We start from the raw sequence: 18,528 nt of genomic DNA, 5'->3' as shown, positions 1-18,528 counted from the left end.
GGAAGGACCCCTTGTGCATAATTTTGGAGACTGAACCATTTGGGTTTTCTGCATTTCACAAAATGAATCCATACAGCAGGATTCCCTTAATCTCCAGTACTCACATGTCACCCTAAGGAATCAATGCCAAAGTCTGTCACTTGTTAGAACACCAAACTGGGGGCGCCTGGGTGGCTCAGTTGGTTAAGTCTTTACCTTTGGCTCGGGTCATGATCCCAGGGTCCTGGGATCGAGCCCCACATCGGGCTCTCTGCTCGGCAGGGAGCCTGCTTCCTCCCTCTCTCTCTGCCTGCCTCTCTGCCTACTTGTGATCTCTGTCTGTCAAATAAATAAATAAAATATTAAAAAAGAAAAAAAAAAAAGAACACCAAACTGCCTTGAATTGAATATGAACTTAAATAATTAGACTAAAGGTATATTAAGACAAGTGTTGATAATGTTAAACAAAAAAGTTATTCTAACACTTGTCAAAAGGGTAAGAAAGGCTTTTTTTTTTTTTTATTATTCAGGACTTTTGTGATATGTATCAAGACTATCCCAACAGGGAGAGAGATGGGGCTCAACTTGGAAGATGTCAAAGACAGCTTGGGTTTTATAACCAAGGAACAGAATTGGGGTTAATGGGGTGGAAAATTACTAAGAGGAGACATCAAAGGCGAGGGGATTCTTGGTGAAGGCAGGCCACAGAGATCAGATGTCAAGGGTGGGGGAATTCTCCCTAAACTGACCTGGCAGGATTCTTGCTAAATCTGAGCTAGGCAGGTAGAAGGCAGAGCCCAAGGATGATACCCAGTAAAAAAAAAAAATGGGGTTCAGAAGAGCCTCTGTAAAGTTGGTCAAGAATAGAGTCTTTGTCAATATCATTGCAACAATTTTTTTACAAATGCATTCAAAGGACAGCCACCCTAGGGTAATGCCAGATGTTATTCTTCTAGTAGTTTTTTTTTTTATTAGTGTTGATATTAATATTATGTAGATTTTTTTTATCATTTATGATATTAGGACAAACTGCTTGAGTACTTTCAACGTGCGATCTTCTCTTCTGGGTGTTTTTCATGTACTACCTCACTGAGTCCTCACAGCATCCTTATCAGGTAAGTACTATTATTACTGTCACTTTACATAGAAAGAAACAGACTCTTAGAAATTAAGAATGCCAAAGATTACAGAGGTAATTAAATGTGATAGTCTCCCACAAAGGCTACAGTTTTAACCTTAAGTTAAGTTAACCATAGTATATGATTTTTAACCAGTAGCCTGAACTGCCTCCCAAACAAGTCATTTTTGGTCAGAATTAAGAATTACAAGTAAAGTGGGGTGCCTGGGTGGCTCAGTGGGTTAAACTTCTGCCTTCAGCTCAGGTCATGATCTCAGGGTCCTGGGATCGAGCCCCAACATCGGGCTCTCTGCTCAGCAGGGAGGCTGCTACCCACCCCCCTGCCTCTGCCTGCCTCTGCCTACTTGTGATCTCTGTTTGTCAAATAAATAAATAAAATCTTAAAAAAAAAAAAAAGAATTACAATTAAAGGAATAATTGTATGGTTTATCACATTATAAATAATACTCTCAGTTGGCTAAAGGGTTAAAACATTCAAGTAGGCATTTGGTAATGTGAGAGGTAAATTTTAAATATGAGAACTCAGGATTTTTAAGAATTCATCTTTTCCAGCTCTTAACTCTGGAGGAGTCTGGTAGCAACACCATTACTATCCTGCAGTAAAAGTATCCCCAACATTCTGTTTCTGGCATCACTACTTTCTGTTTGAAACTAGCAGGGTTTCTGGGAGAGCGGATGCTTCCATGTCTTAGGCCTGAGAGAATGAAGACGGTCCTGGAACTTTCTTTGCAAGAAAGCAAGAAGGATGCTTTCAAAGTTCTTATGGGGTTGTAAGAATAAAGCCAGCTTAAAAGGGCCTCTCACTGGCCAAGATATAATAATTTAATCATCCAGATAGAAAATAAAAATTATGTGGGGCACCTGGGTGGCTTAGTTGGTTAAGCAGCCAACTCTTGATTTCAGCTCAGGTCATGACCTCAGGGTCCTGGGATTGAGTGCCATGCCAGGCTCCGCACTCAGTGGGGAGTCTGCTTGATGGTTCTTGCTCCCCCTCTGCCTGTGCCCGTGTCTCTGCTTGCATTTTCTCTCTCTCTCTCAAATAAATCTTAAAAAAGAGAAAGGAAGAAAAGAAAAATTGTACTTAATGAAAGCAAGTAGTCTCTGGAAAAATTGTCTCCATAATGTCTTTTAAAAAGTATTTTGGGGGGCGCCTGGGTGGCTCAGTGGGTTAAGCCACTTCCTTCGGCTCAGGTCATGATCTCAGGGTCCTGGGATCAAGTCCCACATCGGGCTCTCTGCTCGGCAGGGAGCCTGCTTCCTCCTCTCTCTCTGCCTGCCTCTCTGCCTGCTTGTGATCTCTGTCTGTCAAATAAATAAATAAAATCTTTAAAAAAAAAAAAAGTATTTTGGTATTTTCTTTCCAAATAATTGTATTATTACAGAAATTTATTTTTATTCATAAAAATTCCTGTTCATGTTTAATTGTACGTTTAGTTCCAGGAGAGATAGAAGCATATTGAACACTTTCTACATGAATTAGACCCTAGGGTTGCAGCCCTTCCCTCCCCCCACCCCACCCGGATTTCAGACAGGCACAAGTCTCACCAGGCCTCTGTGTGAGAAGAGCTGTGCACAGGCAGAAAGGGAGCCTTCCTTACAAGTCGAGTAGAGGCATCCGCCCCAGGCTTGTGGTCAGAGCTTTGAGCATTTATTTCTCTGTGGGTGTTACACATCAATAAATGGTTTACAGAAAGAAGAAAAAGTGGGGAGGGGAAGGATCCAGGAGAAGGTGAAGGAAAAGGCAGGACTGTTCCATTGACCTGAGTTAGAACAGGGATGGCATCCAGGCTAGATGGGCAGACTGGCCCATTGGGTAGGAGGAAGGCTGGCTTTTCTCACGAGAGAAGCAAGACAGGCGTCAGTGAGAAAGGTGAGAGAACTCGGCTTTGAAGTAGAGTGATGTCTCAGATGTGCGATTGCATTTTGAGCCCAGTTAATTCACTGGCACTGTCCCTCTCAGGGGTGAACCACCTCGGAATATTACTTGAGTTCTAAAATCTGAGTAGTGGTCGTATTAAGTCGCCATTGTGCTTTCTGCAGCTGAGGTCCAAGGGGCTGTGCTAATGGAGAGAACAGTGGCCTACAGATTTTCATCAACTATGTGACACCAAAGTTCTTTGTGACACTAATGAGGCAATCATTAGATCTATGCTCTCTTGCCCCTTTCCCACCCATTCCTGATTAGCTTTTCTTCCTCAGCGTTCTGCCCATCCCATCCCTCTCTGGATGGTGAGGGCCTCCTTTTCATTGTCATCATGGCTGTCTTTAGCATAGGGTTGCTGTAGCCTCCAGGATCCCTGGTGCTCTGGTCACGTGTTCCAGGCCCTATATCCCATGGCTGGACAAACAGCCCAGAGCTAAGTAGAGCCATTCAGGAAGCACTGCAGTAGATACATCAGCGTATGAACAAGTCCTATGGCAATGGGACGGACATCCAGGAGTTGGAGCTGTACAGAGCCTGAGCTGTACAATGCATGTCTGCTGCTTCTCCTTATGAGACTATCATTTTCATTTAATCCCAAGTATCTACACTCTAATCTGTTTAGGAAATGTTTCATTTCATTTTTTTAAAGAATTTTACTGAGATAAAATTCACATACCAAAAAAGTCACCCTTTTAAATTGTAGACTTTAGTGGGTTTTAGTATTCAGACTTGTGTGGCCATTGCTAATTCCAGAACATTTTTGTCACCCTAAGAAACTCCATACTCTTCAGCAGTTATTCCCAGCCCCTCAGGCAGCAGCCCCTATTTTTCCTATTCTGAGCATTCTTTATAAATTGAACCATACATTATGTGACCTTTTGTGTCTACTTTCTTTCAGTTAACATATTTTCAAGGTTTATCCATGTTCTAGGATGTATCAGGAACTCACTATTGTGACTGAATATTCCACTATATGGATATGTCACATTTTATGTATCTATACAGTAGTTAGGTTGACATTTCACTTGTTTCCACTTCTTGGCTATTACAAATAATGTTGCTATGAATATTCATATACAAGATTTTTGTTTTCAGTACTGTTGGGTATATAACTAGGAGTGGTGTTGTGGGTCATATGTAAATACTATGTTTAACATCTGGAGGAACTGACAAATTCTTACACGGTTGCACAAATTTTACAGTCCCAGAAGCAGTGTGTCAGAGTTCTAATTTCACCACATTCTCATCAACATTTATTACTGTCCTCGTGATTTTAGCTATTCTAGTGGGTATGAAGTGGTAGCTCCTTGTTTTGATTTGGATTTCCCTAATGACTAATGTTAGATGGAAGATGTTGAACATCTTTTCGTGTGCTTGTTGGCCATTTGTTTCCTTGGAGAATTGTCTGCTCAGAATCTTTGTCTGTTTATTATTACATTTTAAGTTTTTTATAATTCTAGATATAGGCCTCTTAAGAGATACATGATTTGCAAATATTTCTCCCATTCAGTGGGTTATCTCTTCATTTTTTGATGCTGTCCTTATTTGAAACACACAAGTTTTTAATTTTGAAGTCCAGTTTATCTATTTTTTCTTTTGTTGCTTGTGATTTTGGTGTCATAGCTAAGAAACCACTGCTTAATCTGAGATTATGAAGATGTAATTCTAGGTTTCCTTCTGAGTGTTATGTCCATAGTATTATTTTAGTATTCTCTTTAAAGATGCCCCAAATCCTTCTCTTAAACAGAAAAGAAAGTCAAGAATCCATGGTATTTTTTCATTTGCTCCTGAGGTAATGTGACTAACTTCCCACCTACAAGTTCCTGCTTTTACCACTTCTCATCCATTTCCCAGTCAGGTGGCTAAAAGGACCTTGGTTCTAAATCTGGTATGTAACAAGTGGGCTACAGAATTCAAATGTCAATGTAGTGGTTTAGGGAATATTTGCAGAGCTTGTGCTCTGGGCCACAGCAAATGACATCATGCAGGCCTGCAAAGAGCTCACCAGGCAGATGGGGACACAATCAGAAATGGGAAACTACAGGGTCACCTGCACTTTGATAAAAGAGTGGCCCCTCATAATACAGTAGGGTTGAAGTGGAGGGCATTCTGCAAAACCGTGCAAAGGCCCAAACTGGCAAGAAAATGGTATGTCCTAAGAACTATAAAGAGCTCACTATGGGTGATCAGAGAGAGCAGAAGAGAGAAGAGCAAGAAGAAAAACAGATACTCCAGTGAGAAGTTAGCCAGAAAGGTAAGGTAACATGACCAAAGAATTGTGCCAGATGCCCTGGATAGAGAGGGAAGGCCCAGCTCTCTCAGCCTGTGGCTCACAGGCTAAAGTTCACAGTGATGACTCTTGCCATCCCTCTCTAATGCTGGCACTAGTAGTGTAATTTCACTTCATGTAACTACAAGACCAACTCAGTAATAACCCTGGCCTTTCAGAGTTTGCCAAGCCCTAATGGGAGATGTTTAGTTTAAAATTTTTAAACAACAGAGAGAGCTTGGAAGTAATTTAAAGTATCTAAATTATTTATTTAAGGAATTTTTAGAAGACAGGTTGAATACAACCTTAGCCTATCATTTTAATGTGTATCTATGTTCCAGAGAAGATTTAACATAGCTAAACTGTAACTATGTTGTATTCTGCTCTAAATTTTAGACCCAGAAATTAAGTCTTCACCAGAGCAAATGAAATGCCACTTGTGATAAAACATTGCTAGGAACAATAGAAAGTTGTAAAAATGAAATCTGGTGGGGCGCCTGGGTGGCTCAGTTGGTTAAAGCCTCTGCCTTCGGCTCAGGTCATGATCCCAGGGTCCTGGGATCGAGCCCCACATGGGGCTCTCTGCTCAGCAGGGAGCCTGCTTCCCTTCCTCTCTCTCTGCCTGCTTGTGATCTGTCAAATAAATAAAATCTTTAAAAAAAAAAAAAATGAAATCTGGTGTATTTGAATGATTTACAACTAAGAATGCCCTATATATTTACTTTTGCGTGCAAAATTATTTGTGTGTGTGTTAAATAAAATCTTTTTTAAAAAAATGAAATCTGGCATATTTGAATGATTTACAATTAAGAATGCTCCATATATTTACTTTTGCATTGCAAAATTATTTGTGTGTCAAATAAATAAAATCTTTAAAAAAAAAGAGAGAAGATAAAATAACCACTCAATGTCCATAATAGATTTGCTACTTACAAGGGTTTTCATATATTTTTGATCCTCACAACCACCTGTGAGGTAGGCGGGTTTCATTTATTCATTTTCATGAGCTATTTTCTTCATTACCACTGAAAAATGCCCAGAAAAGTTTGTTCTTCTTGGACCCTAGATTCCATGTATTTAAAGAATAAATAAAAGGGTTTCTTTTTTTTTTTTTTTTTTTTATTTTTTGTTTTTTTGAAAGTAAGCACGTGAGAGATAGAGAAAGCAAGCGAGCACACAAGCCGAGGTAGGGAGAAGCAGACTACCCGCTGAGCCAGGAGCCCAATGTGGGGCTTGATCCCAGGACTTTGGGATCATGACTCAAGCAAAGGCAGATGCTTAACCAACCTGGGCCACCCTGGCAACCCAGAAAAAATAAAAGTTTTAAGAAAAATATTTTTCTGGCTAACCTTAGTTTCAGAAATTGCATTAAACATTTATTTTCAGAGCCCATCCTTTACAAAGACAGTAAGAAATTTCTGAAGTCCACTTTTGAATTCTTCTGGGATTCACTCTGACTAAGCAACATTTTTAGTCGAGAGAAGTGTTTCTTTGTTTTGCTCACATTCTTTGAGGAGCAAGTGGGTGTTGACTGTCCAGATGTAGGTGTCCTGAAAACAAACAAAACCACACTTAGGTATACTGATACATAAGTTTAAAAGTGCTTTTCCTGCTTAGCCTGAATAACTGCAACTAGAATCCTTTTCTACTCCGGTGTATTATGGCGATAAACAAGCAGTGGCTGAACCCAGCATTCATTCCCATCTTGTTAAAAATCTCCTCACTACATAGGCTTTAGGCAACATTCACGAGGTATACTTGGTGGTTCTGGAAGTTTCTATCACACTTGAAGAAGGCTATAAGTGTCATCAGGCCTGAATCCCCTTTAAGTTTGATATCAAGATTCATGACAATTCTAAGGACTTTAAAAACCTGTTTCTTCACAGCTCAAGACAACTTCCCTTCTCAAAAATGAAGAATTTCAACCTACCCATGCAGGTACCACTGCATTATATCTCCCCACCTAGAACATAAACTCCATAGGGCAGAATTTGCACTACTAATTATATATTCCACTGCTTCTTAATAGTGCCAGGCACAGAAGAGGTCTTCTAAAAATATTTCCTGGATAAGTGATTCCCAGCTGCCGTATATTTCTGTTTTCTTCTGTTTCATGCCCTCCAACTGTGTTCCATACCCATGAAACTTTATTGGGGTTTATCAGTCTGATCCCTCTTCTACTCCCCATGTGTACAACAAATGTGAAGTATCTTTCTCATTCGTGAATATAACTAAGAAGCAGTCTGTTCTATATGCAAGTGAATTATTTTAAATATTTCATTTTAATATATTTTAAATAAGCCAACTTTTATCTACAATTATCCAATAAGGTAGAAAATTCTATGAATTCTTATCATGCCAAATATCAAAATAATTAAATCAAAATATAGAGAAAAGTAGACTTAAAATTTCAATTCTTATCCAATTTTATAAATGTCAACCCAATATAAAAAACTCAATGCAGTAAACAGATAAATTTCACTCTTTACAGAATTTTGCTGTTTATGTTCAAGAAACTACCTTCTCAGTTTCTCTTTTGGTATAAAATGTTCAAAAAATTCCTTTCCCAGTTTCTAAGGAACTAAATTTACTATCACAGTGAATAAAGTACTGGAACTACAAAAATAGTTTGGTGCTCAGTCAATAGCTGACAAATCGCTATTCAGTGAGATTTCCCCAGGAATTTCTGACAGGGCAATATCAAGAACAAAGGTTCAGAGCAGGAACATAAACTGTGAGTACTTCAGTTCAGTTTTGCTAACACACAGGATGATTTAAGGCAAAATAAGAAGGCACATGCACTGGTGCCAGGTAGGAAGGACTGGGAAGCCATGCGGGAACATTTGATCTAGATGCTACGGCATGAGATGGTAAAGGCTTCTCATCAGAGCTGTGCTGTAGGGAAATTATCAGACTACAAGCGTTTGAAACTAGAAGCAGGAAACTACTGTAGTAATCCCAGCAAAAGAGGAATACAGACTGAACACAGTAGGAGGAAAAAAGGAGAACAGATGCAAACCCCACGGAGGAAGGGCAGATAGAAATTGGTGACTAACTGGACAAAACCCAAGGGACTAGGCGTTATCTACTCTACTCACCATTTCAGGTTAGACTGTCTACAAAGGCATGTATGTTCACTGACAGAAGGAACTTATTAGGATGAGCAGGTGGGGACATGCTGGGGGAATAAAGTGGATATATTTAGTAGCAGCTGGGAACAAGTAAAGGGAGAGGTTGGAAGTAAAAGAATATGGCTGGAATTTATAAGCAGAGATGGGATGAAAGATGTATGTACAGGATATTAGAAAAGGGTATGGAGGAAAAAATGGGGCCAAGGCCTGGAGTGCATGGCAGATTTAGGGAGTATATATTAAACAGAGGAAAGTCGAAGAAATAAGAGCTCACACCAGCAATGCAAATAGCTTAATGAATTAAAGATACCTGAATATCAAGGCTGGGCTCTTGCCTTTGGAACCACACGTAGGATTTAGGTTTGCAGAACTGGGAGTCTTTCTTTCTGGTGTCTTCAGGCTGAGCTTACTTGTAGGAGTAGTAGGACTGCTCTTCAGTGCTGAGAGAAAGCTTCTACTTTTACCATGATGTTTAACTGTTCTGTTGCATGTTTTACAAGTAGTCAACTAACATAAAAAGAAGAAATATTGGGCCTCATTTCTCTTATAATCTAACCCAATAAATTACATGTTCATTAAATTCTTGAATTAAGGGACTACACCAGGTACAAGCAGGTAAGAGAGGCTGCCCTCAGGGAGTCTGTAATCCAGCAGCAGCAATCAGACAAGATACAAATGAGAAAATCTACAATTAAAAGTTATTGGCTAAACACTTGTAAATTTAAAAAACATTTTAATTTTTATTTATTTAAAAGATTTTAAGTAATCTGTACACCCAATGTGGAACTTGAACTCATGACCCCAAGATCAAGAGTCACATGCTCCACCTACTGAGCCAGCCAGGTACCCCTAAAACACCTTTTTAAAGATAACAAAGTCTCTACTTTTTCAATGTAAAACCATGTTTGGAGGAATAAAGGAGACTGTGATACCCAGTTAACTTATGGAACAATGTTCTTCATAACAGCAGTTAACATTTAACATTTGCCACAGAACTTCAAGTTGTTTTCAATAAAACGTGGCAAATTATCACTGAAAATCTAAGTGACCCCTGCAAACCCTTACTGATTCTATATTCTTCAAATATAGGTCTAAATCAATTCATAAGACCAATTGAATGAATTCTCACACCTCTTTACTTCATTAAATCCAGAGGCAGAATTTCATGCTTGGAATTTCCTAATGTATGTAATTGTCAAATCACTGTGTGTCAACTTGAAAATAACGTATCAGCTATACATCAATCAAAAATTTTAGGGGCATCTGGGTGGCTCAGTGGGTTAAAGCCTCTGCCTTCAGCTCCGGTCATGATCTCAGGGTCCTGGGATTAAGCCCCACATCAGGTTCTCTGCTCAGCGGGGAGCTGCTTCCCCCACTCCCTCTGCCTACTTGTGATCTCACTCTGTCAAATAAATAAATAGAATCTTAAAATTTTTTTTTAAAACTAAGTTTTACTCTTGATCAAAGATCAATCACTAGAAAAAAAGTTATGTGCACATTTTGACATCCTGGGTATATTATCACAAACCTCTGAGTTATATGTAGCCTGATCTTTAATCAACCTCATTTTAAGTAAAAGGAAATTCTAGTTTATTTACACATACTGGACTGAAATCTTACCAATACACTTTTGGAGTCTTTATATCTTTTCACAAGTTTTGCTTCTTTAAAACTAAGTGTATAATTTCTTGCTTCTCGATTAAGAAGTTTTTGTATTTTGGGAGTCAGTTTGGACTTGGGTTTGAGGCGTACCCGAGAGTTATCCAAAACCAGCAACTGCAAACAGTATGGACATGTTCCTTCAAAAGTAATGTTAGCATCTGAAATTATACAAACAAAACTCATGATTCAGCAAATTAGAATATTTTGTTACCTCAAACAGCCAATACTCTGTGATCAAATATACTATTTAATATGAACAGATATTCTCTTTAAGCAAACTCAAAATATGAGTACTTGCAAAAAAGGCAAATTGGCAATAATTTATTTTGCAAAACACTTTAATTCTACCCATTCACTCCTTTTAGCAACAGACCAGTTAGGTCCCCATTTTTTACTACCTTACTTATTAGTTGTTACTATGTAAAAAAGGCTGTCTCACCAATTTTACAAACATATTTATCAACAAATCAGTAAGTTATACTGTCACTTTCTTTTTTAAACAATTAGCACACAATTTTGTGATTTGTGGGCCAGGCTTTCTGCAGGTAGCTCTCAGTACAAGGTAATAGAACAGACTTGCTCCAGATTGTCTATGCACATCAAGAAAGCCATTTACCATGCTAGGCTGGGAAGTCATAAATAAAGAGCAAAAGAGCTCCTATCTTTAAATAACTCACATTCTGGCGGAGCCCTAATGTGAATATGAATAAGACTGGTAACACCTGTTAACAAAATATGATTAAAATGTCCTGAAAACTATTAAATTCTGTGTGGACCAGCCAGAAATACTCCAAAGCAATGGCTTGACAAAGGTCAAATACTCCAAATATCTGTACTTAAAGATGGTATCCATTACTGGAAAAGGGCTTTCAGGTGGAAGTACAGTGAAAAAGAAAGCATGACTATTAGGGAAAGGTGAGGGTGTGGGGGTGATACAGCTGGAAAGGAAGGTAGGTACATCAAAGATTTATTCAACAAATATTTGTTAGTGAGCACTCTGCTAAGTATACAACTAAGGACCATGCTTGTAATTCAGTTCTGCCACATGTTAAATTCATTCACATTTACTGAGTGACTGTCCAGTGTCATGCACAGTTCTGTGTACAAGAGACAGAACAGTGAATAAAGGACAATTCATGTAGGGGAAAGTAAATATAGCAACACCGAATGTGTAGTGCTGGGGGGAAAAAAAGGAGATGAACAGGGAGTGGCGATGGAGTTGCCCTGGTCTTTAATAAGGTAGTCATGGTAGGCTTTGTGGAGTGACCTGTAGAAAACACGAGGAAACAAGAAAGCAAACCACGCAGATATATGAGGTCAGAGTTCCAGGTCAAGGATGGGGGCAACTTGGAAGGCTTTTTATAAAAGAGCAAGGAGGCCTAACAGTTGAGTAAGCAAAAGGGAAAGCAGGCCAGAGAGGTAATGTGGGCTTCTGATATAGGGCCCTGTAGTCCTTTTAAAAAAAATTTTCACTTTGGGGCGCCTGGGTGGCTCAGTGGGTTAAGCCTCTGCCTTCAGCTCAGGTCATGATCCCAGAGTCCTGGGATCGAGCCCCGAATGGGGTTCTCTGCTCATCGGGGAGCCTGCTTCCCCCTCTTTCTGCCCACTGTGTGATCTCTGTCAAATAAGTAAATAAAATCTTTAAAATAAAAAAATAATATTTTTTTTCACTTTGGGGCACCTGGGTGGCTCAGTTCGTTAAACCACTGCCTTCAGCTCCGGTCATGATCCCAGAGTCCTGGGACAGAGTCGCATATCGGGCATCCCCTACTCTGCAGGGAGCCTGCTCCCTCTCCCTCGGCCTCTCCCCCTGCTTGGGCTCTCTCTCTGTGTCAAATAAATAAAATCTTAAAAAAAAAAAAACAAAACAAAAAAAACTTTCTTTCCACTTTTACTCTGAGATGTCAAGACATCTGAGAGTTTGTGGCAGAGAAGCAACAGGCTCAAGCTTAGGTTGCTCCTGCGCTCACTCTGGCCGCTCAGTTGAGAATGGATGTGGCAACGCAGGAGCGCGGCTGGCAAGGGTCCAGCCGCTGCCCCGGTCCAAGACGGCGACATGGCCTGGTGAGAAGAGACGAGGTGCTGCGTATACTCCAAAGCCAAGAGGCGTATTTGCTGGCACACGAGCTTGGGGAGGAAGGCTCTCAGGGAGCCGCGAACGGCCCCAGGGTCTCGGGGGCGGAATTCACTCCCCGGATGGATTCAGCGTTGCTGAACGGGGAAGAACTGGAGGACGACTGTGCTGCGGGGGTAAAGCTCGAGTTTCGCCCTGACACAGATTCCGAAGCAGGTGTCAAGAAGACATCTGGATGCGAGCCTAGAATGGGGAGAGGTCTTGGTTGGGGTACACATCTGGAAGCCATGAGCCTGGATGAAAAGCTGTGGCCAAGGGAAAGGAGTGTAACTAGAAAAGACGTCCTAGGAATTTGGAGCTTTCGCGGAACAGCCGCCCCCGGGGGGATTTATGAGGGCAGTGGCTCGAGGAGATTGCTGTTTTGCGTCGTCCTGAGGAGGGCGCGGGACGGAGCGGAGCAGGCGCGGGGAACCTGACCCACAAGCGTCGGACGTTCTCCCTACCGTGTGACGAACTGTAGGTCCAGCTGGAAAGGAGAAGGAGACTCGTGAGGGAGGAGGGGGGACCCCGCCGCCGCCGCCGCCGCCCGCCTCCCCTCCCGCCCTTCTCTTACAGGAGATAGCGGGCCTGGCCCGGGCAGCTATCGTATAGCTGCCGCGCCGCAGCCTCAAGGTAGTGCTTCTGCCTCATCGCTACCGCCTCCCCTCACGCCGCTCAGGCGGGGCAGTCTCCGGAAGTCGGCTTCGCAGCCTGCCGGACTTTGACCCCGGAATCCAAGCTCCGGCCAGAAACCCGCGCCCACTGCTGAGGAGTTCCGGTTTCCCTCGCGTTCCACCCCGCCTTTGGCCCTGCCTCTAGGCTCCGCCCCAGGCTCCGTGTGGTCCCGGTGGTCCCCTGCGGATCCGGCGCAAACGTGCGCCTGCGCGGAGCCGTGTAACCTTGTCGGGATTGGGGCCGCCTGCGCGGAGCTTTCGGCGCGCCTGTCTTTCTCGCTCGTGATAGCGTCTTCTGTGGTACCCTTGTTGTCATTTCCTCAACCCACGTCGCCCTCTAGATTCTCCATCCGGGGTGTCGATTTGGGCCGGGCAGGCGGTGTGCGGCCCGCAAGGAGGCCACCGTTGTCCGCGCGGCCGCGGGCCTGGGAGGGAAGAGCCGGCCAGCTTCCCTTCTCCCCGGGTTCTCAATGGAGCACAGCAGAAAGTTAACAGTTCGGGACGTTTTCCGTATTGCGGGAACACCAATGTTACCGAGTTTGGAGACATTTCTGTCGTCCAGCAGGAAACCCCATCCCCATTTAGGAGCTGCTATCCGTTCTCCCCTCCCCACTCCCAGCCGCTGGCGACCACTCGTCGGCTTTCTGGTTCTTCAGGGCTCATTCTGGACATTTCTTGTAAATGGAATCATAGGTGTGATCTTTTGTGTCTGGCCTCCTCCACTTAGTAAAATGTTTTTGAGGTTCTTCCACGTCGTAGGTGACATGACTGAATATTACTACATTGTATGCATGCCGAGTATTGTTTATCCATTCATCCGTGATGGACATTTGGGTTCTTTCTGCCTTTTGGCTGTTGTCAATATTGCTGCTGCTAGGAACATGGTTTTTTGTTTTGGGGGGTGGTTTTTTGTTGTTGTTTTGTTTTGTTTTGCTTTTTTGTTTGTTTTTTGTTTGAATAAACACCTAGGAGTGAAAATACTGTGTCATATGGTAATTCCATGTTTAACAAGGATTCCAGGGCGCCAGGGTGGTTCAGTGGGTTGGGCCCCTGCCTTCCGGCTGGGGTCCTGATCTCAGGGATCCTGGGAACGAGCCCTAGGTCGGCTTTCTGCTCAGCGGGGAGCCTGCCTCCTCCTCTCTCTCTGCCTGCCTCTCTGCCTACTTGTGATCTCTCTCTGTCAAATAAATAAATAAAATCTTTAAAAAAAAAAAAAAAATTTCCAATTTCTCCACATCTTTCCCAACCCTCGTTTTCCACCTTTATTTATTTATTTATTTATTTGTTTGTTTATGTTTTATTCTAGCCATCCTAGTGAGTGTGAAGTGGCATTTCCTAGTGAATAATGACGTTGAGCATTCTTTCATGTGTTTGTTGACAACTTGTATATTTTCTTTGGAAAATGTCTACTGAAGTCCTTTGCTCATTTTAAAATTAAGTTGTTTGTCTTTTGTTGTTGTTAGAGTTTCAAAAAATAAATTCTAGGGGCGCCTGGGTGGCTCAGTGGGTTAAAGCCTCTGCCTTCGGCTCAGATCATGGTCCCAGGGTCCTGAGATCGAGCCCCGCATGGGGCTCTCTGCTCAGCAGGGAGCCTGCTTCCTCCTCTCTCTCTGCCTGCCTCTCTGCCTCCTTGTGATCTCTGTCTGTCAAATAAATAAATAAATAAAATCTTTAAAATAAATAAATAAATTCTACAGACTAGACCCTTATTTATCCTTCATTTTCAATATCCAAAAAGGACTCAAATCTAGATAGGGAAACGGAAGGATTCCATTTTTAGAAAGGCTCCATCTCTGCTGTTTTTCTGCAAGGCCCCAAACCAAAGAAGCTATGTTCTCACTCCAAGGGGGAGGCAAGAAAGTTAATCATTCTTTGAGTTTTGTCCTAGGTGTCCAGATATCTGATAACATCTAAAAAGAACAAAATCTCAAACATGTTCCAGGACATCAGGTTTGAATAAACCTTACCCAGAGTCTGGCATCAGTACCTCCACCTTCGATGATTTATGAAATAACACCTATTATTCACCTGTCACTCACCTTTGAATTCAATCCTACCCTGGATTTCTGAAGTAACATGTTCCCTGGACCCTTTCCAGTTTGAACCACTAACGCCAAGTGATGAAGAGAGTCATTCTCCTTTCCTTTTGGGGTGTCCCAGACTCCCTGTCCGCTGTACTCTCACTTCCGCTGTTCAGTAAACTCTGCTTTCACTTCCCGCTTCCTGATGGCTCTTCTGTACAAAGCCAAGGATCATCTTAGCCAAGAGATATCCTCAGCCTCTGGGTCCTCAGATCTGGCCTGTGTATGTCAAAATGATACAGAAGGTTATAAAGAGAAAAATATATTTACATCTGTATAGACGTATTTTAATGTTTCAAAAGAAAAGTTACTTCATCTGCTCTTCCTACCTTTCCATCCTCCTCCTCTGACAGACATTTAGCAGTTGGGTATCTTCTCCTATGTCCACCTGTAAGTAAATGGCTGAATGTGTAAAAATCCCTTCTCACCACCACCACCACCACCACCACCACCACACACACACACACACACACACACACACACACACACTAAAAAGCCGAAATGTACACAAAAAAGCTAAACCAAAAGTAGAAAGTTAGTCCCTTACTATATAACTTGCCTTTTTCCTTAACCATAGGCCATACACATCTTTCCAGATCAGTACATATATTTTTATAACAGCAAAAATCTTGTATATACTGATGCTTTTTATTTCATTTGTCTGAATTTCTAAAAGAGAAATTATAGACTGGAATGATGTGCACATTTTTATTTGCCAGATCATCCAAAATAGGTTGTAGCAATGTGCACTCCCAGCATTAATATCTGAGGAAGTTGGGTAAGAAAATCTGATGGCTGGGGCACATGGGTGGCTCAGTGGGTTCAAGCCTCTGCCTTAGGCTCAGGTCATGGTCTCAGGGTCCTGGGATCAGGCTCAGCATTGGGCTCTCCACTCAGCGGGGAGCCTGCTTACCCCCACCTCCTGCTTCCCTCTCTGTCTACTTGTGATCTCTGTCAAATAAATAAGTAAAATCTTAAAAAAAAAAAAAAAGATGTGCTGGCTATTGGTTAACCTCAATACTAGCAAGATAAAGTCTCTTTTCACATGTTCTTTGATGCTTTGCATTTTCTCCTGTGAAGAGAAATCTTCTGTTGCGTTTATCAGTTTCTAGGAGATCTTTGTGTCTTGGGGGAAATTCATTCTCTGCTTGTCATATATAATGCAATACTTTCTTACCTCTTATCTTTGGCATGGTTTATAGGATTTTTGCCATATAGGATTTTGTACGTTGTTGAACGTTTTTCATTACTGGGTCTGGGTTTCCTGTGCAGCTTTAAAGATTGTATTTATTTATTTGACAGCGAGAGATAAAAGAGCATAAGCAGTAGTGGGTCAGAGGGAGAGGGAGAAGCAGACTCCCCACTGAGCAGGAAGTCCAGTGTTGGACTCCATCCCAGGACCCTGGGATCATGACTTGAGTTGAGGGAGACACTTAACCGACTGAGCCACCCAGGGGCCCCTCCTATGTAGCATTAAAAAAGCCTCACGTAGCGCTTGCTTCGGCAGCACATATACTAAAATTGGAAGGATACAGAGCAGATTAGCATGGCCCCTGTGCCAGAATGGCATGCAAATTTGTGAAGCCTGAAAAAAAATTAAACAATAAAATAAAAATCTTCGTTCATGCCAAGACTAGACAACTAGCTATCCAACCAAATGTTTTTCTCATACTTTTCTAGTTTAATTTCTTCCATACACATCTTTAAGCAATATGAAATATATTTTTATTTAAGTATAGGGTTGAGACCTGACCCATTTTTCTAGATGGTTAGCAAGTTATGTGGATATCTCTTAGTAGGTAAATTACTCCTTTGCTGTTGGAATTGAAGTCTAAAAAAGTGTAAGGAACATTGAATGTGTGGCAGGTACTTTTCTAAACATCTGACTTGTAACTCATACAGTCCTCACGAGTACACAGCATAGGAGAAATGCCAGTTTATCACATATAAGCTTTTCAACATTGCTGCATCTGTTTCTGGATTCTTTACCTGCTTCAGTAATCAGTACAGCAAAAAGTAAAGGATGGGTGCACTGTGTGCACTGTGTGCACTGCACGCCCACTTCCCCTGCCCCCCAGGAAGCTTTCCTCCAGTTCTTCTCTCACCTCTGAGCACCACACTCCTATATCCAGATGCTTCTTCAGCATCTCTGACTGCATTGTAACTTGTCTTCTCAGATGCAGTGCGGCCCAGATGGCACTCTTGATTTCCCCCCTCAACCTGCCCTGCCACCCAGTCTTCCTCTGTCTCAGCCCCACCAAGTGCCATTGCTGCTTCCTCTCCCCAGCCTTGCCTGGGGTGCCAGCTCCCCATCAGGAGCAGATCTGGTCACTTCTCTGCATGCCCTGGCCAATCTCTCCTTTTGCCTGCACCCCCCATGGCCCCCCAAATTCTTTTCCTGCATCCCTTCTTGCCTGCTTCCTCTCTCCCAGTCCATTCTTCACATGGCTAAGTGGCTTTCTTAAAATGTAAGTTAGTTTTGGGGACAGGGAGTATCCTTGCTCAGAGTGTCCAGGCCCCTCATTGCACCTGGAGGACAGTCGCCTGGCTGTGCTCTGCAGGTCCCTGCATGGCCGGTCGCTGCCCCACTTCAGACCTCACCTTGTCTCCCCCCCCACCACCACCCTCACCCCGAGCCCTGCTACGCTGGCCTTCTCCGTCACTCAACATGTCCTGCTCAGACCTACCGCGGGGCCTTTGCTATTCTCTGCTTTGAGTGAGGATCCTTCCCATGACTGCTTTTCCTCATCATTCCAAGATCAGCTCAAATATCACCCCCTCAAGAGGACTTTCTTATCTTCTAGAATGAAGAACTCCCCCCCAACACATACACCCTTGCCCATCAAGTTACTCTCTGCCATAACTGGTTTTTATTACTGTCATTGTAACCTCATTATGTGAATTATTAATTCACCATTTATCTGTTCCACTCCTAAATGTGAACACCTGGCAGCAGGACTCGTTGGCTGCTCTGTACGTGGACCCCCCGTCCAGAGCCTGGCACAGAGCAGGGTCTCAATAAGGATTTGTTACAAAATCATCCTGGAAGGAAAGGAAGTTGAAGGGGTTGAAAATAAAACTACATTGACCATGAGTTAATTCATGCAGAGAGAAGTGAATTTGGAATTTGAATTTTGCCAAATGCTTTTTTCCTCTTTTTTTGCATCAGTTGAGATATAATTTTTTTCCTTTATTACCTAAATATAGTGGATTACACTGATTGACCTTGTCATACCAACTCTGTATTCCTGGGATAAAACCCATTTTCTCATGATACATTTGTGTATTGTTGGATTTGATTCATTTCTATTTTATTTTTTTTTTAAGTTTTATTTATTTACGTCATCTCCATACCCAATGTGGGGCTTGAACCCATAACCCCAAGATCAAGAGTCTCATGCTTCTCTGAGTCAGCCAAGCACCCCAATTCACTTATATTTTATGAATGTTTTCTGTATTTGTATCATGTAATGTGGAGTGTCAGAGATATGCTGGTCTCACAAAATAAGCTGAAAAAGATGCCTTTCTCCTTCACGTTCCAAAAGAGGTGTTTTTTG

At 42.1% G+C, this 18,528-nt stretch overlaps 1 protein-coding gene and 1 non-coding gene across 2 annotated transcripts; one reads left to right on the top strand and one right to left on the bottom strand.

Annotated features, from left to right (window-relative positions):
• Positions 1-6,664: 6,664 nt before the first annotated feature.
• On the bottom strand, positions 6,665-13,187 carry CUNH18orf21 (chromosome unknown C18orf21 homolog). The gene is made up of 5 exons (XM_004752292.3): positions 12,791-13,187; positions 12,681-12,703; positions 10,062-10,261; positions 8,752-8,948; positions 6,665-6,860 (listed from the first exon to the last, which is right to left on the bottom strand). The coding sequence occupies exons 1-5, from the start codon at positions 12,865-12,867 to the stop codon at positions 6,707-6,709; spliced, it is 651 nt and encodes a 216-aa protein (XP_004752349.2). The 5' UTR covers positions 12,868-13,187; the 3' UTR covers positions 6,665-6,706.
• Positions 13,188-16,462: 3,275 nt separating this feature from the next.
• LOC123387725 lies at positions 16,463-16,569 on the top strand. Its single transcript, XR_006602221.1, has one exon. It is a non-coding gene; the product is annotated as a U6 spliceosomal RNA (small nuclear RNA).
• The last annotated feature ends 1,959 nt before the right edge of the window (positions 16,570-18,528 follow it).

This window comes from Mustela putorius, unplaced genomic scaffold (assembly GCF_011764305.1).
Source record: "Mustela putorius furo isolate JIRA1106 unplaced genomic scaffold, ASM1176430v1.1 tig00003858_pilon_pilon_pilon, whole genome shotgun sequence".
Classification (NCBI taxonomy): Eukaryota; Metazoa; Chordata; class Mammalia; order Carnivora; family Mustelidae; genus Mustela; species Mustela putorius.
Note: the sequence above shows the minus strand (reverse complement) of the source record. Positions and strands in the feature narration are given on the sequence as shown.

Excerpts from the sequence above, each read along its gene's own strand:
- CUNH18orf21 (XM_004752292.3), bottom strand. The coding sequence starts at position 12,867 with ATGAGGCAGAAGCACTACCTTGAGGCTGCGGCGCGGCAGCTATACGAT. Across the intron at positions 12,704-12,790 it reads GGCCAGGCCCGCTATCTCCT|CTGGACCTACAGTTCGTCAC; the intron begins GTAAGAGAAGGG and ends TCTCCTTTCCAG. Across the intron at positions 6,861-8,751 it reads AGCCCAGCCTTGATATTCAG|GACACCTACATCTGGACAGT; the intron begins GTATCTTTAATT and ends GTTTGTTTTCAG.